General features: G+C 40.1%; 1 protein-coding gene across 4 annotated transcripts in view; it reads right to left on the minus strand.

Moving 5' to 3' along the window:
- Positions 1-26,530, minus strand: part of DOCK9 (dedicator of cytokinesis 9) — a 113,170-nt gene extending 86,640 nt beyond the window's left edge. For all 4 annotated transcript variants that reach the window (XM_050979969.1, XM_030233985.2, XM_050979242.1 and 1 more), the window contains exon 1: positions 26,268-26,530. In XM_050979969.1, the coding sequence (XP_050835926.1) occupies positions 26,268-26,381 (114 nt within the window). In that variant the 5' untranslated portion in view covers positions 26,382-26,530. The remainder of the gene's footprint in view (positions 1-26,267) is intronic.
- Between the last annotated feature and the right edge of the window lie 271 nt (positions 26,531-26,801).

A 26,801-nucleotide genomic window follows, 5' to 3' on the forward strand; every position in this document is an offset into this window, starting at 1 on the left:
TGTAGGAACAGCCTAAAATCTGAGTAGTTTGGTTTGATGGCACTTCTTTTGCTTCAAGTCCAACTTGAAATCTGCATCAAGGTCACTACCTACTACCTATAATTACAGGCACCAAACTTGTCTCTGTAAGCTGTTCTAGGGAAAGAACTGTCCCTAACCTATAGCAGTTGGGGGGAGAGGAGTTAGAACAAGAGAAGAAGGAATAATGTTACTGTAGTTTGCATGTCCTGTATATGGGAAAAGAGAAGGATTTTATATTATTTGCTAAAACCGAAACCTGTTCTCTGCTCTGCAGCTACACTCTACTTTGTGTCTCTAAATTCCCTGGCAACTCACAGCATCTCTTAAAAAATAATTCAGAAATGAGAAGGATAGGTAACTGGAGGGGGGTTGATGCTTTGTTTTGCTAAGGCTTTGGGGGCTGGGTTTCTTTGGTTGGTTGGGTTTTGGTATGGGCTGGATTTTTAAGGCCATAGCTCATCTGAAAATATGGACCCACCTTAGCAGTGTGACAAGGACCATTACAAGCCAGTACTTCTTGCTCTCATCTGGAGGAGACATTCCAGCACTGCCCTCCCACACTTGGCAGCCTGCCTTGCAGCTGTATTCAAGGCTAACATTTCACAAGTCAGAGGAAGATTCAGTGTTGCAGCTATACATATCTTAATGCTGCCAAGTTTCGTAAGTGACCAACAGATAAGTGCTTCCCTGGAAGAACATATCCACAAGTTCAAGAAAAAGGCTGATAGCAGATGGAATGCAGCATGCAGTTCACCTGGAAATTCCCTGCCATCCATGCTACACTCAGATGAAACACAAAAAGTCACACAAAACTCAGGAAGACTCCTTCTATGGCAAACACTGCAAACGTGTAATTTGCAGTCCCACCAATAAGGAGAACATTCTCAGCTGGAAACAGGGATGAGAAAAGAAAATGTGTAGGACATTTAGAATAGGTAAATAAGAATAGGTAGGAGTGTGCTAGACATTATGCAACTTCTCATATTCACTTTCTTTGGCAAAGCAAGAAACAAGCTTATTTCACAACAGGGAGAGCAACAACCACTTTTTGTAGAGGTATCTCTAAATCAGTACGAATGATACAATCTTAAATTTTGCATTGCAGGGAAAATTACTCTCAAAACACTTTTTAGGGAGAGAGTTAAGTAGCCTGGATAGGACAGAAATGCTGAGATACTGCACAGAAGAGATCTCAATCATGAGTAGGTTGTATCAATGAGAAAAAGTAACACCAATGTGGGGGTCTGTACTACCACTCAAGAAGCTGGACTAAAAACACCTTTCTTTTAGCAGCAGTATAAAGTTAAAGGATCTTGCAGTGAGCATCTCTATTGGATCCACAGTGATTCTGCACAATGCCTTTTTTAAAAGCTTTATTTCAGAGAATAAGAATTTGGCTAAAGCTGTCAACACAGATATGGCATATCTCATTATACAGTAGCTTAGTTTGGGCACTCTTACACTGTGACAAATAAAAATCAAAACAAGTGTAAAATCACAGCAGAGCTAAACAAAATACAGATTAACTTTTGTCCATGTCACATATCTACACACCATTATCTATGAAGTATCAACTTGTGATGCAATAATTTCATACCATCTTAGTGGGAATGTTTTTGGGCAAAACCAGACTTCCTTAAGATCCCAGAGGAAAAAATAAAAGAAAATAAACAAAACAAATAGGAGATGTCAAGATTAAAACTGCACTTCTGAATTAACTGTGGTTCTGACATATGTCCTTACAGACAGGACATGCACAAGCAGACGGACAGTGGGAACAGTACTGGAGTAAAGATGGCTTTTTTCCTAACTGGACAGGACCTTGTGACTATCAGAAACTAACAGGGCAGAACAGACACACAAAAAGTGGATCAAACCCCCAAGTCTGACAATCTCTCAAAGGGAAGTAGTTCTGTAGTTCTGTGTCAACAAGCTTGAGGATGGGGGAGGAAGGGGAGGCGTGGGAAGGTGCCTGGAGGTGTTTGAGCCCAGGTTGGATGGGGCTCTAAACAACCTGCTAGGGGAAGGTGTCCCTTCCAAACCAAAGGATTCCATGATTTACTTCAGTTGCATTTAATTTCATGACAGAATAGGGTACCTACATCTATAGATTAGTCAAGTAAGCATTCAGGCTGTTCCTAAAGCAAGTGGATAGAAGTATTAATCAAGAAAGAGGAGCAGAGATGTGAACTCCTTTCCATATGCTCATGAAGTCTAGACTGTAGCCTTAAAAGCCCCACCTGTGCAGCTTCTCCACCACAGGAGTCTTCTTCTCATTCCTTAAATCCATATAAAACTTTACAGGGGGGTTTCAGGAGGTTTTTTTGTATGGGTTTTTTAGGGTGTTTTAGGGATTTTTTTGGTTGGTTGTTTTTTGTTTGGGTTTTTTTGTTTGTTTGATGGGTTGTGCTGCTCTTTGGAGTTTTTTTTTAGCTCCACACATTTTGACTTCTTTCAGCACAAGATACCCTTCTGCTACATTCAAAGGGAACATGTTTTCCACCTGGATGTAAACTGGGGCCATATTTTTGGGCTGGATAGCACATATCCTTCTATGCTAGTCCAACACATTTTGTCACGGATGAACAATGGATTACACATGTAGACTTGACCAACTATCCTGATTTTATCCTCAGGCCTGAAGACTTTTTTCCTGAAGATAAAATGCTTAATCTTATCTTCTGCATGCCAGGGCACTGAGTATTTGCCAGCCTGTTTCTGATAGCCCTCTCATGCATCTTTCAAAGATGTGTATTTGATGGAGGTACTACGCAGTTGGTGAATATGTGCTGCAATTTCCCCTGCTGAGAGGGCAGAGGGATATGAGGAGATGGACATTTGAGTATTCTTCCCAAAGGAATCTAATGAAAGGTCAAAACAAAAGAAGTCTACAGAAACCATCAGGAGATTTAGCCAAATCTACAAGTCAGCACATCAGACGCCAGGGTTTTATTCAGCCAGAGCCGTAAGATGAAAGGAGATAAAAGGAGTGCTCTAATTCAAGTGACCCATGAAAAACCCCATGCCACAGTTAGATGCTGTACTCATACATATCTGTTTCTTCCCCATTAAGAGGCCTAATGAAGCCTAATGCTCCCCTTCTGATGAATAAAAGCCACTGGTAATACAGTTACAAGTTGAAGCAAGTTATGAGAGTGTAACAACAGACTAACTCATACAAATTGTCTGCACACCATTACAGAATTGCTGCATAAGCTGTTTGAGCATATTAAAATAAAACAACTTCCACTTACTCAGCACAATTACTTCCTCAGAACTCTCTCCTTTTATGTATTTCTACTAAACCTTTCTACCTCATACAAACAAGTTGATATTCATTTGCAAATTCAGACAGCAAGAACACACCTTAATATAAGCTGTTCAGTAAATGCAGGCTTTAAGGCTTATTTAAAACACAAAACATTAAATTAAGAAGAATCTTTTTTTTAAAAATTATACATATATAGTTTATTTTGAAATCAAAATATCTGCAACTTGAGTGTCTCCTGTGGAGTTATTTCCAGAATGATGTAGCTCACGGCTGTCATTAGTCAATCTTCCCACATGCCCAGACTTCGGTGTATCTTAAAAGATGTCACAGTTTATTAATAAACCAGATGAGTCATGAGCAGCACAGGAAGAGCAGTCACCAAAAAACCCAGGAACATCTAATGATGATGATGCTGTCAAGTCAACTGGCGACACAGACTAAGACACTGCCGCTGCTAAAATGCAGCAGGTTCTGCTTCCAGCCAACACCTAAACCTACCCTATTAAAAGCTGTACATGTACTATTTCAAAATGCCCCACATTTCTTTTCAGAAATTGTGTAAGAGAAATTTAAATATCAGGTATTTTCAACACCAGACAAAACAAATTTAAAGACTACTTAAAATTATCAGGCCCCATCTTGCACAAGCTACAGCCATCATACTAACTTAAGTAGGCTTACCAAACTACAAGGTTCTAAAGCTTGATGAGAGAAATGCCAGTGCTGGATAGGCCATTAGAAGCAAACTGAGCAGAAAGCATGGGAAAAGAGGAGTTGTTTTCTGCAATTTTCAGACAAATATGTTAAAAAAAAGTGAATGTCCTTCAGTGCAGTCTGTCTCACTTCAGAATTTTCTAGCTCTTCCATAGCTGCCGGTAGCCCACTTACCCCAGCTTCTTCCATCACCAAATACTTTAAGGGGCTTGTTAGCAAGCCTCAAACTTTTTAAATTTCGCTAGTTCTGTTATCACCACATCATTTACCCTTGCTCATTTTCCACCTTTATCAGCCACCCAAAACTGTTTAGGACCTAGCTTGTACACTAACATTTGACTCTAAGATAATGTTTGCTTATACAGTGATAACAAAAAAAAAAACCCCAAAAAAACCAAAAAAACCCCAAACAAAACAAGAATATGAATATAAAAAGAAATAACAAGCACTATTGTTCTGAAGATTAATTTTTTTCAAATCACAGGAAAATTTAGAAAAATTAAGCAAAGTAAATAAGCATTTAAACTAGTATTCTGAAACTATATCCTTCAACTTACTACAAAATTAAGCACATTAAAATGTTTTCTCAACACTTGCCAAAAAAATTATGCCCAAGATGGGCATTTGGGGAAAATTTAATTTCATTAATTTTGGTGCAACTTTTAACAGCATCTCAAACTAAATTTTTAATCTTTTATTAAAATAAAGATCCTTATCCATGCAGACCTAAAGACCCTACAAAACCCCATGTTCTAGCAATACAGAGTGATAGGTTAGAAATATGCCTGAAGCTAAGCTACACCATTTTCATTGCAAGTTTGAATGACATTAGATGGACAGAAATAAACTGTACTCCCCAGAAGCCATTCTCACATGGGCTTCATTTTATCTTTCCTTCAAGCAATCAAAATAACAGGTCCTCTTAAGATAAAATTTAATTAGATTTAACTAGACTTTAGATTAAACCTCCTGACATCTGGGTTAAAGGGTAAATAAGAAAAACATACTGCCTCTGCCTCCTTACTTTCTTCTCAGAGGAGGTGATTTTCTTCTTCAAGTGGAGCTACTTCCTGAGAGTTTCCTTTTCACTGGAAATTTTCAGGTTTTCAACATCGATTTTACAAGAAGATCACAGTGCTGTTAAATGAAAGGACTCCCTGAATTCACTGGTGTTTTGACAATAGCTCTGTGTCAGGAGATATTTGATACAAAGTGGCTAAGCAGACCTGATAGGAGCTACAGCCAAAGAGGCCAAGCTAAGACATTGCAGCTAGGATATGTTACAGCACAGACAAAGAGATGAAACCACACACCCACTTGCATCTGTTGCAACAATCACCAAAATAAAAAACAACACAAGCAAGTGACACTGCCTTTGGTGTCACTCTTGGTCTTGGCCATACAGGTTCTCTTCAGAGATGAGATTCCTGGAGCCTCCACCTCCGTGCATAGCTTCTCCACAAGAAGCAACACAATTTGTCCCCCCGAAAGCCACCACTCTGGAAGGGAAAGACCTAGACAAGCATACAGACATTATGTAATTTAAGAGATACATGTCTTATATAGTTCAATAAGTTCCATAAAATCACTTGTCACTGTTGCCAGGATTGCAGTATCTTCCCTCTCCTTGCCGTTTTTCAGAGAATCCCTCCTTCCCAATCTTCAGGGCTAAATCAGTAGCACCTGCTCCCCAGCCTCAGACAACACCTAAGAAAGCAATAGCCAGCACCAACTTTGATTATCAAGAGCATGACCTTTAAACAGAGTCCTGTTTTTTTCTTATAAAACCCTGACTTTTATTTGTCTGGACTACACTGGTCCATTACAAAGAACAGGAAGTCATTCCGACTCCTTGATTCCGCACACTCCTTCATACTAATATTCAGGTATTTTCCCCGGAAAATTTCTTATCTTAATCCACTACTTCCAGTTAAACCAAGCTACCAAAGCCATACAGGAAAAGTTAAAAAAATAATTCCATTATTTAAAAGTATCTAGACATATTGGAGTTGGAAAAAATCCAACCCCCTAAGAGACAGATGTAAAACTTCAGTTGCAAATGGCAGTTTAAGCACATCTTGCCAGTTTGTACCAATTCTGCAGGACAAAATTAAAGAAAAATTGTTGCTGGAACAGTACCATGTGAAACGAAGGAAAAAATATATACAAAAACATTTCACTGCATACTCCAAGTTACAGTAAGTCATATTACATTAAAAAAAAAAAGTATTTCTTCATTCACCCACCTAACTACATGTAGAATTCCAGGCCAGTAAGGGTGTTAGGTCTTAAAATTCAATGTATTACCAAAGTAATTGAAAGTCCTCAATACACAGAATTTAACATATTTCTAACAATATTCTATATGAGGCTAACTTAAAAATGGCTAACAGTGTAAAAAAGCTTCTAATACCCAGAGGAAGCCATTTTATTTGTAATATCAAACTATATTAAGCAAATGCAATGCTATCATGAAGGGTAATATACATACTATAAGTCACTTAAAGCATCTGAAGACAGTTCAGATTATTCTGTGTTCCCTCCTAGAAGCTTGTGTGTGTATCCATGAATAAAAATTTACATATATGTGTGCATACATATACACACGTGTATATAGATAGATTCACATATGTGCAACCACACACCTTTTTTTCCCCTTAAATTTCAGTTCAGCAAAGAAAAAGGACCTGAACAGCACAAAGGCAACAGAAGCTTTATAAAATTTCTAAAGACTTTCCATAGCTGCAGTTGCATAGCATGGGTATGCCAGCAAGATAACAAGCTCAAAATCTGTCCAGCTATTTCAGTGCACCACGCCCCTCTCATCCCAACTACTGAGCCAGTGACAAAGCAATTAGCAAGTCAACTCAAATTGGTTTGAATTAATATTAAAATCCTTAACTAGCCCAATTGTGAAGCAAGTTATGCACATTAGTTAGCTCTTGCAATTCCACCCCCTCAAGCCTAAATGTAATACACCTGACGCACGAACACGTCACAAACCTGGGGGGTACAAGGACCACAGTCTCACTTTAAATCCTGGTTCCTTTACCTCAGGAAACACCTAGAAAGCCTTTCAGATCAAAGCAGGCTCAGGAAACAGTTATTGCTACCTTTAACCATTTTTTTTTCCTTCTAGAATGCTCCTGTATGCCTTTCAGGAAGTTAAACAGAAATAGAACAGTTAAACCATTTCAGAGGGGAAAAAAATGCACTCGAATCCATAAGAAAAAAATAAACCTTAAATGCTGGGTTACTGTTTCCTCAACAATGCCTTCCTTAGTTTTTTCAAATAACATAACCATCAGTTGTTCCTCAGTCCAAGTGCCAAATACATTCCAAGAGTATGTTTAGAAAGATCTAAGAGCAGACAATCTTGTACAACAATTACAGAGTGGAAACTCTTCAGAGCTATCAATATAAATCTAAATGAGATAAGGAATATGAATCTTAAACTTTAACATTACAGATGCATGCACACATACATAACATGCCACATACATGCACTAAATCCTACAACATCAGGACAAGATACACATCCATGTCTGTACACAGCAGATGTTAAATAAACATGCTATTCTGGTTTTAGTTTAGCTTTTAAATAGCAGATAAAATTATTAATGAAACATGTTTTTATTTACCAGGAATGAATGAATCAATATTTCTGAATCTTCATCTGTCAAGCTGAATGCTGTGTATTCAAGGGCATTGTTTTCCCCTTGCTGTTTGCATATATAGCCACAGTTTCTCTCAAAAACTGTACGAATGCCTTTAAACAGAATCACGCTTGTGGTGCAACCCATTCCCAATCTGTTGAATTTTGCATTTCTAGCAGCCCTGATTGCATTTGCAGAATGTCTTCTTCCGTTGCTCGCCTCGAGTAATTTTCCTGTCCTTTGCAGAAATATTTCTTTGTACAATCCTCATTATGTCCCACATTTAGTATGTTCCTCGACTAGAAACCATCAGCTACTGAAATGTAATCCTATTTGCTTGAGCCAAATACTGCCAAAAATCCAGCGGCTGAAGACAAAAAATCAGAGGGCGATGAAAAGCAAAGGATACCTCAGCTGCAGAAGACAGGAGGCTTTCAGCATGTGCTGCACTCCACCACAGAGATGAAAAGATATTCCAAGGGGTTATGGAAAGAGCTCCTGTATTCTGAGATCCTCAGAACATAATCAAAGATGAAAGGAAACTGCAAAGATACTGCTGCAGTTTCTGCTGCCAGCCACAAAGAATCCTCATCTGCTGCAAGAAAGCAGTCTCCCAGAATGCTTAGCACAGAGTTCGTACTGGCAAACACTTCTTTACTTGACCTACATGTGCTTTTTAATGTCTGAAACAAAAAGCTGCAATATAAACCACTGAAAATATGAGGGCGAAATTCTTAAATCACTGCTGCTATGCCAAGAAAACAGCATGCTATATGCACTTCTTTCAATCAAATCTCTATGTCAGAGCATGCTATTATCAGTTCAGGCAAACCACAAGGGAGCTGAAGACTGCCTTCACTTTTCCCTTTCTTTCTTACATGCAAAGTGATCTGTCAGTTCCCACCTGCTAAAAGCTGAACTAACTAGTCCTTGATTGCAAATAATCAATAGTCACATAAGGAAAAAAAAAAAAGAAAGAAAAATACTATCTAGTTCAGATCAACATCCACCTCTAAAACAAAAATATAGAATGAAATTTAAAATACATACATTTCTTGGTTTTATAGTAACTCACACCTGTACTGACTGAATTTATCACTACAGGACACTAGTTCACATGCTGCAACAGTATCTGTTGTACAACTGACACTGAGAAGAAATGTTAAATTTTGAAAACTACTTTTAAAGGCAAGCAATTTGCAAAACATAGCTGTCCTAATCCACATCACAAGAGTGCTGTATCACCCTGTCAGAGAGTGCTGGGGAGTTTTATATTTCTGCTAAACCGAAAGCACTTATTTACTTAGCAAATTGTAAAACTGGATGAAAAAGTGAACTTTACAGAATCACAATTGTTGCAGTGGAGTTAAAGCAAGCTAAATTAAAAGCAGGAAGGGAGGGAATAAGCAGATTCAAGATGTCAGCTACAGATTTGTCCCCATGAAAATTTCCTTCTCAAGGAAATATTTGCAAACTATTATGATACTTCACAAGAAATATTTCAGACTTAATAGCATTTTCCCCTAACATCTGCCTAGCTAACACATGTCAATATGTTTCTCATTACATTTCTAACCTAGATATAACATAACAACATGCAGACACATCAATAAAAAAACCCCAAAAACCCAACAATACTTGACAGTGATCCAAGTAGTTCCTGTCAGTCCCATATTCAGAAAGTCAGAAGTTAGACCATTTCTCCTACTGGCAGAAACACCAATTGTTTTAAGGCCGTTCTGCTAATAATGAGCAGCTTTATCATAAGGGAGAACAAAGAAGGTCATGGTGAAGAATTTGGCATAAATGTTACTATGAAGGACAAAGATGCTTCATACATAACCATGAAGCTTGCACAGCAACGTCTCCCTACCTACCCTACCCTCTTTGAAAAGAAGAAGTAGGTCAGTGAGGGAAATGCAGGGCTCCATTCACTAAGGCTGGATAACAACATCCTTACAAACATGCAAGGGAAAACAGTCATGGGAATTACCACAGAAGGCATTCCCCAAAAACACATTCAAGTTAACTGTTTCTAGTACAGAGGACCACTTTGTTCCAATCTGAAATGTATAATTAGAGACCTGACAAGGTTCAGGTTACAAAAACGGTATCAAAAGTGAAGAGATCATTAAAAGGAAGCACTGATTAGATGGTTTTCCATGCAATTTCAAAGACTTTATAATAGCAAATGTCTCTAGCAAAAAAAAAAAAAAAAAAAAAAAAAAAAAAAAAAAAAAAAAAAAAAAAAAAGAAAAAAGTAGCTTACACCTTAAGAGAGTGCAAGAAAAACAAGTCAGTTAACAACAAGTTATCATGCACTAGACAGTTCTTCCACATGTCTAGAAAATTACCTGACTTGTAAAATACTAGCTAGGTTATGGAGAAACAGAAAGACAAAAATATTTAATTTAAAAAGGCAAACACCAAAATCTAACTCAGGTTGGAAATGACCCTGGGAGGTGTTCTAATTCAAATCCAATTAAGAGAAAATTTAATTTCAACTATAGCTTGAATAAATTTAGCATCAGGTTTCTACAGTATTTTAGAAACAGCAGCTGAAACTGACATGGATCAACACAGTGGTAACACCACCATGAAAAGCATCCTAGTCAGTCTAGAACTTCCTCATGAGGGGAAGGGCAGACACTGATCTCTTCTCTGGACAGTGACAGGACTGAGGGAATGGCCTGGAGTTGTGTCAGGGGAGGTTTAGGTTGGATATTAGAGAAAGGTTCTGCCCCCAGAGGGTGTTTGGGCCCTGGAACAGGCTCCCCAGGGCAGTGGTCACAGCACCAGCCTGCCAGAGCTCAAGAGGAGTTTGGACAATGCTCTCAGGCACATGGTGTGACTCCTAGGGACAGTCAAGTGCAGGGCCAGGAGTCAGACTTTATGATCCTTGTGGGTCCCATTCAACTCAGCTTACATTCTGTGATTCCAAACAAAGCTTGAAAGGGAAATAATTATGGGGACATGTGGGATAGAAAAAAACCACAGGGAGCAGGAGAAATTTGAATAGTATACAATGCAAAGAAGTCTGCCAACAAGCAGACTTTTTATTAATTTGGTGCAAAGTGGAAGTTTCCAGCTTCATTAAGGAGATTCCTTGAATTGCAATCAGCAACCACACTGCACAAGCAGTGGCCATCCAGGCAGCAATGTGACACAATGCAATATTACTCACTTCAGTTTCACATCTCAAAGTGAAATGGCGTCATGGCTTAGTAAAGGTATTCCCCAATTTAGTGTCCCCACTGAAACAATCCAAACCATTGCCATTGAAACACTCCTCATTCACTGCCCCATGCTCTTCCACAATGTGGGTGGCTGGAGAACCAGAGGGACAAAGATCACAGGCTGAGATAGGAACAATATACTGGAAACAATATACTGGAAACAATATACTGGAAACAGCAATTAAATAAGACACAGTAACAGCAGCAATAGTAATAACAATGTACCAGAAAGAGGTGAACAATTGACACAATTGCTCACCACACACCCCTGGTAACACCAGAACCACCATCACACTATCCCCACTGCAAGAGATCCCTTCCCATGTCCCCAGAAAATGACATAAGGTGGTAGAGAATAACCTCTGGGGACTAGCCATGCCCCCTCCTGGTTACTGCAAATATTAACCCTGTCCTGGCCAGAATCAGGACAAATGGGAGGCTGGAAAAATGCTTACAAAGGTCTGACAGCACTTTGCCCACTGAAGAGAGCTAAAAGACAGCCCAAGGTAGGTAAAAGTCTTAATCCAATGGAAAAAATTCCAAAGCACAACAAATCAATATATGAAGAAGCCCAGACTGTACATATGAGCAGCAAACTACCCATTGCAAACTGCCTTTAGCCGAGCCTGTGCTATGGAAAGGTCTTTTTTCCATAGGGCAGGGAGTGGAGGAATGTAAGGCTGTAGGGAGGAGACAACACTAATGGCTGCCTTTTCTTGGTTTATGCAAAAGGGCCTACACCAGAAAGCATGCAGACTTACAAGCTATTTGTGTTAGCACACATTGCAAACATTACACCCCTAAGCCAAACCACTCATTTATATGGGGAACAACAAGCTCCTCCCTGCTATAGACTACATTCAATCTACACTGACTGCACCAGGAGGACAAAAAAATTATTTAGCTGTGTTAGCTCCAGATTGTTGATTCATGTGTTTTTGAGACATGTTCTTTTGGAAAAGTAATAAAGATGTTCTAGTTTCCTTCCAAAAATTGCTTTAAGGGGCTAACCACTCCTCTGATTACAGTAAATTACTAATAATCACTTTGCACTTGGGAACTGGAGGATTTCAAATCAACATGTTAAGCAATCCTTTGCCAACCAAATGTGTTCCAAGAAAGTATAATGACACAGGTACAAATTAAATGTGTGTTAGCAATCAGACAGTTCTAAACAATGTTTACAAGTTTCCATTTGATGATGCTTAATGTATAGGAAGGTTAGGGATTTAACTTGGGTTGATATAAAATCAGCTCATCCTATAAAATTCTCAGTATCAAAATGAGAACTTAGAGACTCCTAGACAGAAATTGAACAGTTAAGAGGGTAGGGATCAAACTAGGGAGACCTTCCAATGGTTTACTACAAAACATGCTTCTGTCTTCAGAAGAGCCACTACTAAAGGAAAACACTTCATAAAGACACAGCCCTCTATCTGCAAGAGAACATACTTCAGGGAGGATTCAAGCACCTAAGCCCTAGCATAAGGGCCACAAAAACATCCTTAACCTTTTGAAACATTAGAAGCAGGTACTTGTATTTTTACCTACAAAGTTGTCCATGACATTTAAAATGCCCAGACTAATGCCATCTTGACATGACTGAACGTCTGCTTCCTTAGAGATCTTACACATCCTGACTGAATTCCCTGCTTTTCACAAAACATGACAGCATTTGTAGGTGGAGGAGCACTACCTCTCATCTAGCAGCTGCCTGTACATTGGCTCAGAACACTAGAGATGGGGCCCTAAAGCCTCCTCAGCCCAGAGGTGAAAACCAGCTTGGCATATTTCGAGTGCTTTAACAAGCCAATGACAGTATTTCAAAGGCAACACACTCACTTCTGCCTGAAAAAGATGTGCTGCAGAAAAGACCTGAAGATCCAATAGCCCTGCAATAGTAAAAAGTGTATATAAAAGACTTCATACTTAATAGGAATGTTCACAGAGGACCAGAAAGTTCAGATTTTAGTTGGTTCCTTTTGCAAATATTGTTTCTGTAATGACTCCTGCATGCAGATTTCATAGAAGAGTTTTACCAGGTAATTCTCTTCAATAAGCAAGGTTACTTCAGAAAGAAGAAACTATGCTGAAAGTTTCCTTGTGGCCACAACAGGGAGTTTTATTTTGTCTTGAAATTCTTAAGCACTTGATTTGTCAAAAACAATGCAGAGGACGTGTTTAAATACGGATTATCATCAGTTACCCTCATATTTGCTCTCCAAAATGTTAAGGAGGTTATGGAAAACTACAACCTGGTCAGATTAACTCCAATCTCCAGGAAAATTATGATGCAAACCCTCCTGGAAGCAATTTCTTGACGTATAGAGAGTAAGAGATGTATATCAGTTCCAAGCAGACCACATGGATTTACTCAGGACAAATTATGCCTGACCAGCCTGTTTGTCTTCTGGGATGTGATGGTTGGCTCTGTGGACTAGGAGATAGCATGGAATACTGTTAGTGAAAGAATGCTTCTGACAGTCTCCCATAGCATCCTTGTACCCCAATTAGCTAGATGTGGTCTGGATGAGTGGATAAGGATGGATGAGGGGATAAGGATGGATGAGGGGATGACATCCTGCTGAACACCAAGGTGAACATGCTGAACAGGCTCCTCAGGACAAGAAAGATATTGATATATTGGACTGAGTCTAATGGAGGGCCATTGTGGTGTTTCACATATGAAAAAATCTAAGAGATCTTCCACAGTTCAGCCTTAAGTGAAGGGTAAAGGGAAATCTTATTGCTGTTGCAATACCTAATGGGAAGCTAGAGAGAAGAGGCAGATTCTTCTTGAAGATACAGTCACAGAACAAGAGGAAACAGACACAGAATATTCCATTTGCATAAAAGGATTTATTTACTTTCTTTTTAACCATGAAGACTGACAGCTACTGGGGTTGAAGTATTTCCATCTTTGTGGGTATTAAAACCAGACTGTCACAGTGTCTGAGCAACCTGCTCTAACCAGACCTGTTTTGAGCAGGGGATTGCACTAGGTGACTTCTAGAGATCTGAATTTCAGGCAGTGCATTTCCATGATTCTGTGGTGGTACACTGGATAGCCACACACAAACCACTGAAACAGAAAGACAAAAGCTTTCTCCAAGAGAATTTCATCCTTCAGAAGAAAGCCAGCGTAGTTACTCCAGGAGCAGTCTTGAGAACAGCATGGTTAAATTCCCAGTAATTTTGACTGAGCATCTATGCACTGAGCAAGACCCTTAGAAGAGATTTTCATCCAACAGAAACAAAAAGCTACCATGACATTAGAAATACTGAGCATAGCACCGGGCTGAAGACCAGAGGTAATTTATCTTTTATACAAGATGCCATGAATGTCAAAGATCACATCAAAAGTAAAAGGAAATGTTTATGAAAATTGGAGCAAGATTTAGTCTGTCCTACCTGTACAAGGTATTTTTTGTGTCTATTATACCTTTTATATATTTAGAGAAGTGAGGAGGCATAGATCAAGAAATGCTATTTCAAATCTTACATACACATAGGACCAGAACTACATAAGCACTGATAGAGAGATGCACACAGATTTCTAGCCCTGCTAGTTACAAAATGCTAAATATCTTAGCCAATAGCTTTAAGTTTCATATTTGAGAGCTGCAGAAAGCTCAGTCTTCTCACAGGTCCGTTCTTACATGAGTAATACACTTTGATTCACGGATGAGCAATGGGATCTGCCAGTTCTGTACCTTAAGTTCAAATTTAACTTAACTTGGATAGACATTCCAAGAACAACCCAAAGAACTTTGGGAAGTTGACCAAACCAATCTAAACTGAATAAATGAGCATTTATTGGTAAGCATGAGACACAAAACACCTACCCTTTCAACACTTCAATCCATAACACAGGATTTCTGATATTGAAATATGCTCAGTGGACTCCATCTAGTGGTCACAGAACTTTCAGCTTTCTGAAGTTAAAGTGATCATTCTGGGATTTTAATTAGCTGATACAATAACCACAAGAGAATATTATTTCCATTAGAGAGCTACAACAGAGTAATTTCAGGATATTATTTTAGGAACACTGATGAAACCATGATGGAATAAATAATGGTCAACAATACAGCAGACTAAGAAAAAAAATTAAAATCCATTTTTTTTAATCAAGCTTACTGTATTCAGGTAAGAGCAGCAGAAACTTCAGACTCAGACATCCTTTTTTTACTCTTGATTTGCCTAAGAAGGTCAATCAGGTTCAGGTCTTTCTCCTTTCCTTTGTTCCGAGCTCTGCCAGGAACAAGTTCCAACTTCCCCTACAGGAGATGAATTGCTGCCAAAATATTATGCTGGATGTATTGTCCCTTGAACTTTTTCAGCAAGACTGCATACAGCAGGATTATTTGATTTTTCTTTCCTAATAGGTACCCCATATCTAATATGAGGAAAAACTATTGGATCATGTTGTATGCTCTGCCTGGGAAGAAATTAACATAACAACCATATTAAGCCATATACAATACCAGGCAAATAACTCCAAAGTGATAACAAGCCTGGCAAGCAAGAATCCCAGGACAATTTCTGAAGGAAACTAGAATAGCATCCTTCAAATAATTATGATGTGTGTCATCTATTCATTAACCTGAATGCTCTTTTTAAACTCACTGACGTTTGAGGACCAACACAGATTTAAAATCCTTTTGGACTAGCAAACAGTGAGAGTGTGGCCTCCTTGAACATCCCTTAAAGACAAACATACTACTACAATTTTCACATAAACCACCGACCACATCAGATGACATGACATTGTACATATAAGTGCCAGTGCAAGTGGGTGAAAATATGCCTAGCACAAAGACATCTGAAATATCACTTGACAACATCACTTACTGGGAAAAATGAGACATGGGCTAGGTGAGACCACATTCTATCTTATTTTCACAAAGCTTCAGTTCTGTACCATTCTGCTGCCTGGTAGTCCCTTACCAACATGGTTACAAACAAGCCCAGACAGGCATGAAGTGAAGGGCAAGCATATTCTCAGCCAGAATCAGCACCCTGGTGAAGGACAGGACTTCTTCTGAAACCAAGGGATATAAAGATCATTATGCAACATTAAAGAACAGAGTGTGAAATAGTATTGCCAATGTGATCAAACTGGAAAATGGATAACAAGCCTTCCATCACCTTAAAACTCAAGCCTCTTTTCTGTACGTTGATACCCACAGCATTCCTATTTGACTTTTGATTTCTTGACAAACCTGTTAAAATGAGAACAAGAATTATCTTACTGATTCAATTCTAATTCAACTCTCCAGCTCTTTCTGTGGAGCATCCATACCTTCTCATTGATGTACGTTTCAACACTCCTTCCAGCCTGTGAAGGGCAGCTGTGCATTGGGTAACCAGTAAGGCAAGCAAGATCATACATCTCCATATCAAAACTAAACCATCCAAAGACAGTGGAGGCTCTGGATTTGCAGGCTGAAACCAAATTTTACGTCTACAAACTCAGTCACATTGAATTCCAGGCTCCTGAAATGAACTACTTTACAATCTGGGCATTATAACAAGTGAAATGTATTACATCCTGCACTGATGTAACCCGATCTTTAAACGCTTTCTCTACTTCAAATTATGCAAACTTTATCTATTCTGATTTAAATTCTCCCACTCTGTGTTGGGAGAATAATTTTATAGTAGTCAAAATATAAGCTCCTGTCTTATCTCTGAATTCAACAAGCAACTCCTCCCCACCCACAGAGTACCTGGAAGCACTAAAAACAGTTTCATCTATGCCTCAAATTTCCAAACCCAGATCAGTATCTGTCAACATGCCATTTCTTCTTAAGTCAATAGCTCCACCTGAGTATCAAAAAACACACAGAAGTACACAAAGCAGCAGCTAAGGATTATTTATTTACACTGATGGATCTATATTACAGGCTTCTCTGAACCCTAGCAGCTATGGATCAGCATTACTCCTTCTCAGGTTTGTTGTGACTACATTTATGTGTTCATCTCCCATGTTTTTTTTTTTTTTTTCATTTTGGGTGGTTTGGCATTGTTTCTCTTGCTTTATTTGGGTTTGGGGAAAAGTTTTATTTTAAAGCATCTAGCTAGCTTAGCTAATTTTATGTGAGGTCACTTGATATTTCCACAGCATGAAAAAAAATATATCTCTCAGCAGAATAAACTACAGAAGGGACTATTTAATTTTAACTTGTAAGGACTAACACTGTTCATTCTTCCCTGAAAACTTTAAACAAGTTTAGAAGAGTGAGGTACCATTTGAAAAGTGACTACTTTTGTAGAGTCAGTGTCCTACATTTTTTATTTTCCAGTATTCTTTCCTAGAATTGTTACTAGAAGAAACTTTCCATGACTACTACAAATACAGTCAGGAGGAAAAAAAATAGTCTAAGTCATGTTTCCTTGATTTGCTCAGAATTATAAAGTTGGCACTTTCTTTCTGAACTATCATTACTGAGAATGTTGCACAAAACAAGGTCTGCTTTGCACTTAACCTTTCCACAGAAATACTGTGAATCTGATTTTTTAGGCAATGTGCAGCTACAGCTGACTTATTTTTTCCTCCTCCCAGTCTTCAGATTGAAAAATGATGCAGAACTTTCATGTTCTGTTTGTTTGGGGTTTTTTTTACACAGTTGTTGCAGGGGTTGAATTACAAATGTTGTTCTAAATGTACCCGGCATCCTTTTCATCTGCTACTGAGCTGGAGAAAAATTCTAGCTGGTTCTCTAGTGGAATGGACCTTTCTATTCAGAGAGGGCCTCAACCCAAAACTTGGCCTGGACCCAGAGGTTTAAAACTAGAATTGCAGAAAAAGCCTCCATTAACATTGACACCAACAAGTACTCCAGTCTGAAAGAGCCTGCAATCTGCTTGAGCCACAGATGTACTGGAGAGAGCACAGCAATGGGCCATAAAGATGATTAAGGAACTGGAGCAGTCAGAGAGCTGTCAGAGAGCAGAGAGCTGGCACTGCTCAGCCTGGAGAAGGCTCAGGGGATCCCATCAATGTGTGTAAATTCCTGCAGGGAGGGTGCAAAGAGAACAGAGCCAGGCTCTGCTCAGAGCTGCCCAGTGACAGGGCTGGAGGCAGCGGGCACAACCTGAAACACAAGAGCTACCTCTCAACATCTGGGAGCACTTTTTCACTGTGAGGGTGACCAAGCACTGGCACAGGTTGCCCAGAGAGGTTGTGGAGTCTCCATCCTTAGAGATACTCAAAAGCTCCCTGGACACAGCCTTGGCAACTGGCTCTAAGTGATGCTGCTTGAGGCAGAGAGGTGGACCAAATGACCTCCAAAGGTCCCTTCCAGGCTCAGGCAGCCTGGGACTGCGTGACAGAACCATGGCACTGCTTTGCATTCCATCCCTCGGAGAGATCTTACCTGCTGCCCCTTTTTTCAAAAAGTTCTGGATATTCACTGTCACCGACATGTTTTATGAAAAATCCTTTCCTTAGGATTTTTCCCCTCCTGAGAAACTGAGAGGCCTCAGGAACAAACTGCAAACAATTCTTATCTGCTGCTGTGGAATGCAACAGGGGGAATCTGTGATTGGCCTCATCAGGCTGTTTCCAATTACGGGCCAATCACAGTTCACCTGGCCGGCCGGTCTTGGTCTGAGAGAAGACCTTTGTTATTCATTCCTTTTCTATTCTTAGCTTAGCCTTCTAGTGAAATCCTTTCCTCTATTCTTTTAGTATAGTTTTAATATATTATCTATCATATAATAATAAATCAAGCTTCTGATATATAGAGTCAACTTTCTCGTCTCTTCCCTCATCCTGAAACCCCTGTGAACAAGACCACAATTCACCACTAAGCCCAAGGTAACACTGCCTAGTCACAGAATGGAATGGTTAGTTCCACCAGCCTGAGGTGCCAGATCCAGACTTTTTAACAAAGACTTTTGGCTTCTTCTTTCTCATTTTTCCCCTCAGGTGCCAGATCCAGACTTTTTAACAAAGACTTTTGGTTTCTTCTTTCTCATTTTTCCCTTCACTTGAACTGCCAGGAATCTCTGGACCCAGCAGGAGAATGCAGAAGACAGTACCTGGATTCCCCATTCCTCCTCTTACACCTGATCCACTGGGCACAGATGAGGAGATGACAAACTGCTGTAACAGATGCAGCCATCCATCCTTGGGTCACTAACAAAGAATCCCATCCCTTACTCTTTGCAGTCAGTTTTTATTTTCTTAATGTATCTGCAGCTAAGCTGCTATTTCTCCCAAATGGTCACAATGGGTAAGCAGAAGACAACACCAGCAACAGATGTTGAATTTCTCTGACCAAACCTTTCTGGTCCACAAGAGTTTTCTTCATAAAACCCCATTCAGAGTTTCTGTTAAACTTTCTGAAGACCTTCAGATAACCTAGCACACGTTTTTTCTAAAGCAGAGTCCATTCTACCAATGGAACTCTAGCCTTTGCTTAATACAAGAAATCCAGTCCATAATGTTAAACGGATTAGGTTTCAATGTGTGTTAATTTACTGCATCTTCAGTGCCAGACAAAATCTCTATTTTGAGATAATACATGCTCACTTTCATTGGCACAAAAAAACTTTACTTACAGTAAAATAAAATTTAAAAAACCAAAAAACATAGCTTTCTCAAGATGCAATAGCTACCACTATCTCATAGATCATTAAATTTAAGAAACCAAAGACATCAGTGCCTCTGGACTAAGACAGAATATAAGACACCTTTCACAAATCTATCTACCCATCCATCCATCCACCCTCTAAATTTAGGTCTTGAATAAGCTACCTGACCAGAATTACTGGAGTATCTTCTTGTCTTTAGAAATAAGTTATTTCAAAAATACTTCAATGAGAAGTGTTGTGTCATTCATGGACTATTTCTGCAACTTTTCTGCCTTGCATAATTAATGCTCTCCATGGACACAGACAATCTTAGGAGGGGCTAGAAAAATGGATTTGTCTTTACTCACATAAAATGATGGAGCACCCAAGCCCAATGAAGAACTTGAGAGTGTTCAATTTCAAAATAAAAATAAACACTAGCTAAAGAATGAAGTTTTACTTATATATTATTTTAATACATATTATTTTTTATACTGATTGCATTAGTAAGTTCTTCAGCCACCATCAGAAACTTCAGGTCTAAATGAGAGCTCCCTGAACACCAGCACAAAAGATGTTACTGCACCTTTTATCTCCATAAAGAACCAGTGGCATCAAACCACCTCTAACAATTACAAAAATTCTTAAATAAAAGCAATACATTTCTCAGGAGGCCACAATCAAGCTCCCTGCTGTCTTGAAAACTGACCTCCCCTTGTTTGCTTCAATAACTTATGCATAACCCCTAAGTATTTTTAGAGCAGACCAACATGAATTTGTCAGAATCTCCAAGTTACCTCAAAAATACAAATACCTGGCAAAATTGACAAGCTCACAAATTACTGATCTTGCATACACATTCATATCCCTGATGGTCATCTAATCTCAGGTACACTACTCACAAGAGAGCCCAATGACCACACATGCTTAAAAGTAACTTGAGCATTCTCACCTATGCAACAGAAAAGACAGTTTACACTAAGGGTACACTAGTTTTCAAGATGAGTGGTTTCAAACCTTTTCGAAGCATTTGCACTGAAGCATGATGTAGCATAACCAATGACTTTAAGTGAGATACATGCTTTTAAGTTTATTGCACAAGATCTTAAAAAAACCAATAATCACAGAGTTGTGAAAGTCCCAAGTTTAAATGTAGGTGTAATGAGTTCTACTTCCATTGAGATAGAAACATCCTGATTGAGGATTAAAGGGCATGAGTAGGAGGAAGAGAGGAAAGATAAGGTATACTGTGGTATCCCCTATTGAGTAAGATGGAAAACCCAAGCCAGCATCAGGTACATCTGACATTTGCTGTATTAGAAACAACTACTTATATAAAGCACCAATTCTTCTATCTTAAACATAATTATCCTTGTCTAGCAGGAAAGAAAAAATTCCAGAAAATAATAAAGAAAGAAATTGCACCTTACAAGAATGATCTAATGTTGAAAGTTTAAACACCTATCTGTTGCACACAGAAACTCAACTGTCCTGTATTTTGTCTCTCAAATTGCCTTCCTGAGCAAGAACTCTAACATTCAAATAAGTTTAATGGTATTTCTTAATAGAAACTTTAGTACTGTAGTCCAGCCTCTGAATCTTTACAACCACAGAAATGTCTATCACACCCAGTGTGTCCTCTTTGCAGTATCAGCTTTTCCAGAAGTAAGAGTTCTAACTATTATCTTGTATTTAATAAAAAAAAGTTTATATATTGCACTTTGCAAAAATAAAATAAGCATCTTTATTAAAAATATCTTATTTTCTGAGAATTTTTATTTCCTTTACAAAAGGTAAGCAGTACATACCATAAACTAAAATAATTTCTTAGGGTCAAGTACTAGGCTTCTTCCCCCAGGTAAAGAAAGTTCAGCAGTTCAGAGTGACTGAATTAGCATCACCATTTTTAGCAGATTCCTACAAGATGAAATATGTTATGGTGATGTTCATTGCCAGCAATGATTTTTCCTTTAAAATCCTGAGTGTCAGTTCACATCTCCCTGCTTTCACTCATCCATTCATAACAATTTGCTGCTTCCAAATTCCTTATGTATACAATTTCACATTCCATGTACAGAAACCTCAAGCTTCATCCATGTTTCCAGCTTTTCTGTACCCATCAGCTCTAGAAGATCCCAGTCCTTCCTCATCCCTTTAGCATTACATACCCCTTTTGAATTCCCACTTGGCTAAAGGAAGTCATCAACCCTCTTTTCTAGACACACTACAACTGAAATCTGGCACTTAATGAGGATCCAAATACTCTGTTCATCACATACAGAGAAGCTGCTGTGGAGAGAAGCACACAAGCCCTCTGTGCACACAGCATATGAAATTATACAGGAATCAGAAAGGAAAATGACAACCCAAAATAAATACTACATAATCCTCCCAGTATTTCTGGGGACACACTGTATTAAAAACTTGGCAATAATACAGCATAGAGTGCACCTCACCATCTTTTCTTATGGAGTTGAGATTCACAGGAAGCAGAGATCAGGACTGGAAGGACCAAGTTGACATAAGTTTTCTTATAAAGAAAGAAAGAATACCAATGAATTTGAGATCAAAGACTCAGTAGCAGATCCAAGCATTGCCTTTGTGATATACTGATTTTCTACCATGTCTGAAAAGCTGAATTTCCAGAAGTTTTAGAACTCAAGAGTTCCATCAGGTATCTAAACTTCACCTATGAAGCCCAAGACTGTCTTAAGATACAGTTCTAGCCTTTAAATAATTAAAACCTATTTTACATATCCAAATCAAAAAGAAGAAATGTATAGAGAAATTTGGGAATCTCTCAGATTTCATCTTATTTTCCCATATCACAAAATTCTTCTGTATAATATTAATTTTGACATGGGGGAAACAACTTTTGCTGCATTATTTGGCATACTTAATCATTTTCATTATCTGCATATTTGACAAAGGCATTTTATTCACAGCTAGGCTAAAGCAGATCAAATTGCATAGGCCAAACATTATCTTAATTGCTTATTATCCTTAAATGTCAGCTCTAATATAGGTATATTATTATAAATAAGCCTAATGTAGAGTAATTTTGTCACTGAGTTATCATTAACATACTACTGAACGAGACACTGATCTGTATGCAACATGCTTGGAGTAACTCATCATCACTTAAAGACATCACTTTCAATTATGCATAATACTAAAACTGCATTGAAGACTGCTCTTGGCAAGATTGCTGGTTTAAGAGACACACTTGTCATCCCCATAATCTTCCCTCTCAGACATAAATGTATTTGGGTGGCCAGAGGCATCAAATTAAGTCATGTGACAAGTCTGAAGTCAAAACAACATCAACAATGCACAAGAGGATATTCAGCAAGGATGCTACTGTCAAGCAGAAAATATAAAAACTGAATCCAAATAATCAAGAAATACATTATGTGCCTTACAACACAGTGAAAAGCTGATTGCCAAATAACAAGATTTCCTTTCAGCCAACCAAACTGTACTTGTTGGTTCAGCAAACTATATCCAACAGAGAGAATGCATGAGATGTCAAATGCTGACAAGACAGCTTGCTTCTTTCTGTGATGAAAACTAGCTTGGCAAACCACATCTGCTTCGTGTTTTTTTACTACACAGTCAAGTTATTTAGTCTGTCAGCTGGTTGAAAGTCTCTGATTTTTAAATCCAATGAAGAGCAATCTGAAAATTTAAGATATACTACACTATCCCGATGACATGCTGTTTTCAGTTCTCTTTCATCAATATAATCTCAACGACATTAATAAAATGGAAAAAAAAAGTATATTTTAGTAATGTGATATAATAAACCTCATTTAAATATGGGCAAAGCTCTTCTTTTTCCCTTTTGAATCTAGCCATACATTGTTGATTGAAAAAATGGATGGAACTGTTAAACAGTAGCCACAATAGCAACTTACAGAATCTACTCCAGCTCAGAGTAGTTCCCATTTATCTGCTACTGCAAGTAATGACTGGATGTTTTGCATCACTGCTCAGTACATTCTGCTGCAGAGATGTAAAGTCCAAAGCAATAGCTGGTTGTAAAGTTCTGGACAGATCATCCACCTGGAACTACTAGTTTGAATTAATTCCTTCCTACCTCCAGATTCTACAGCACGACTAGTCAATGGCCAACAGCAGTTTTTCAGTACTGGAAAACCTCAGCACTTGCTCATGAGCACGTGATGACAGTAAGATCCCTTTAGTTACCAGTGCTGAACCATGGTTTTAGCAAGACAATTTGCTGACAACTCAGTTGAAAAAATCCTGGGAAAGTGCTATATCAAAGAGCTTTGAGAGGCAGCTTTGGAAGGAAAGTGGGTCTCCTTTACTTTAAAGTCCCACATCGGAACAGAGCATTCCACAACTACTCCAACGCTGGTAAGACTTGTATTTTCACCAGGTCAGCCTAAGAGATTGTTCAGATAACAAAGCCCAGAAACTCCAACAGATAAGAAACAGGTAAACCTGTAAACTTGAAGATGCAAATTTTTTTAAAGTCTTCTATAGCAAAAACCAGTACTATCCCACCAAAATTTCTCCTTTAAAAAAGTACTATTTCACTCCAAACATCAATGTTCAACAAAAAGAGTTACAGTATATTCACAGGAGGAAAAAAATGCAAATGTAAACTTGCAATTACTAGCCTTTTATTTCATTATTTAAACAGTGTGTGCACAAGAACACTGGAGTTCAGTGATAAAAAGAATAGCACTGATAGTAAGAGAGACATAGCAGCCTGGGTAAAATACAGCTGAAATAGGAAGGTGAACTTCAGCACAAGACTGTATGTGAGGGAGATGGGGATTCAGCATCAAGCTAACATAAAAGGATCAAAAACCTGACATGAATGTTAAGTCACCATGAATGGTAAGTCACCCCTTCTGCTCTCTAAAATGCTGATGAAGACCTTATCCAGGATAAGATCAAGACATCACTCCGCACCATCAATTCTTTAATCTCCATAAAATTCTGCAGAATATGCTGCTGTGACAGCATAAAAACACCTGGGATATTAGTGCCTATCACCCTATTATGTACTTAATGATTTAATTAATCCAGGTTCGCCATTATTATGGTCAACCTGAATTAATTAAAGATGCACATAAATATTTTCCAACTCACTGACACTAGTCATGAGTGAACGAAGGAAAAACCTTCTAAAGGCAGAGGAGGGAATGGCAGGGTTGCAGACTACTGAAAAAAAACCATTTATGTCATGAAAATACATAAATCTTTTTTTGTGCTCCCCCAGAACGAAAAATATTTTAAAATACATATACTCTATTTCCATGGTTCCCAAGAAATCCTTGATCCCTGGAGAAGTGTTAAGATATTTGGATGTTCACTCCATGTAAATGTGCTAGCACCTTGTGGAAAGCTGTCAGTATCCAGGAAGACTCTGAACTCTGCATATGTTATAAATTCTCTGATGTATAGATAAGTAAAGAACAATTTAATTTTAGAGCTGTCATCTTTTAAAAAAAGGTATTTGTCTTTCAATCACAGCTACAGCATTTGTTACTCTCAAAACACACACCTATGACAAGACACTGTCCCAACAGGAGGTTTAAAAAAAGACAAGATCATACTTAGCAAGAGCAAAGAACAAAGGACAGATCAGCTTCCAGTATTAGGAATCCCAGCACCAAAACTTCTTCACTTACACAGAGTTAAATGCTTACTGAAACATTCCCCTTGGAGATAACAAAACCACAAAGAAAACAAATGCATACCATGAATAAGAGTCCCGGGAGAGAAACCCTGGAAAGTCTTACTGAGGCTGCTTAAGATGTCATCACCTGCTGCCTCAGTACAGCATCTAGCAGAATTAAATTCTTAGGGTTAGAAAGGGCTCCTGGAGATCATCTAGTCCAAACCCCCTGCCAAGACAGGTCACCTGCAGTAGGTGACACAGCAACACATCCAAGTGGGTTTCAAATGTCTCCAGAGAGGGGAAACTCCATGACCTCCCTGGGAAGCCTGCTCCAGTGGTCTGGCACCCTCAATGGAAAGAAGTTCTCCCTCACCTTGAGTTGGAAATTCTTGCGTTTATGGCCATTGCTCCTTGTCCTTTTACTGGGCACCACTGAAAACAGTTTGGCACCACCCTCTTTACACCTGCCTTTGAGATATTTATATGCACAGATGAGATGCCTTCTCAGCCTTCTCTAAACTAAAACACCTGGTTTAGACAACTATTTACACAAATTCACTTTCAACAGTTTAAATTAAATGAACGCGCCCAACTGTGCACTGGAGAGAGCAGCAACCATGTGCGAGCAGGGTACAGGACAGCGGCATAAACAACACACTGAAACATTCCTGCTGCACTTGCCAGCGCTTATCTCCCATTCCGCACGACACAACGAAAAACTGCATCTTAGTTGTAAAGAGAGCAGGGAGCAGCGAGATGAAAAATCACTTTCGCGCCGCTATTCCGACACACGCGAAAGCGACCGTGTCCCGTCAGGCCGAGCACCAGCTGCCCGCTCCACAGGTGAAGTTTGCGGGGAGCGGGCGGAGCGCCCGGCCGTGTCCGCCGGGAGCCGCATCCCGCGGCGGGCGCGCTCCCCCCACGGCCGGCAGCGCCCGCCCCGCCTGCGGCTGCACCGCACCTCGGCCCGCCGCAGCAGCGCCCGAGCGGCCGCACGCCCGCCAGGGATCAAAGCCCGCCACCGTGACAGCCCGGCGGGGATCAAAGGGCCCGTCTGCTCCTCGGGGGCCACCGCCGCAGCCCCGCCAGGCCGCGGGCCGGAGCCCCGCCTGGGCCGCCGCCGCACTCACCAGGAGGACGGAGCCGCGCACCACCTCGGAGACGCTCTGCCGCAGCTCGGCCGCCGTGCCGGGCTTGCTCAGCGCCCGCGTGAACTTCCGAGTCTCCGGAGCCACGAGTGCCATGGCTGCTGCCTCCGCGCTCCCTCCCTCACTCGGCGCGGAGCCGCCGCAGCCCTCCCGGCGCGGCCGCCGGACGGACGGACGGACGGACGGACGGACAGCCGGGGCTAGCCGGGGCTGGCCGTCGGGGGGCGGGCAGGGAGCGCGGCCCCGCCGCCGCCGCCAGGAGCCGCGGGCAGCCCCTCCCTCCCCGCTTCCCTCCCTGCCCCGATTGGCGCGGCCGCCAGCGGGGCGGGGGGCGGGGCCTCGCCGTGCCCACCTGTTCCCGCAGCGCCCTTCTGATTGGCAGGCGGGTTACCTGCCCGGCTGCGGCTCCGCGCCCCCATTGGCCCGGCGCGGACCCGGGGCTGAGGCGGGGCGGGGCCGGCCCGAGCCGGAAGTTGCCGCCTGGCGAGCGGCCCCGCCCCGGCGGGAGCGGCGGCG

Source organism: Serinus canaria, chromosome 1 (genome assembly GCF_022539315.1).
Source record: "Serinus canaria isolate serCan28SL12 chromosome 1, serCan2020, whole genome shotgun sequence".
In the NCBI taxonomy this organism is placed as follows: Eukaryota; Metazoa; Chordata; class Aves; order Passeriformes; family Fringillidae; genus Serinus; species Serinus canaria.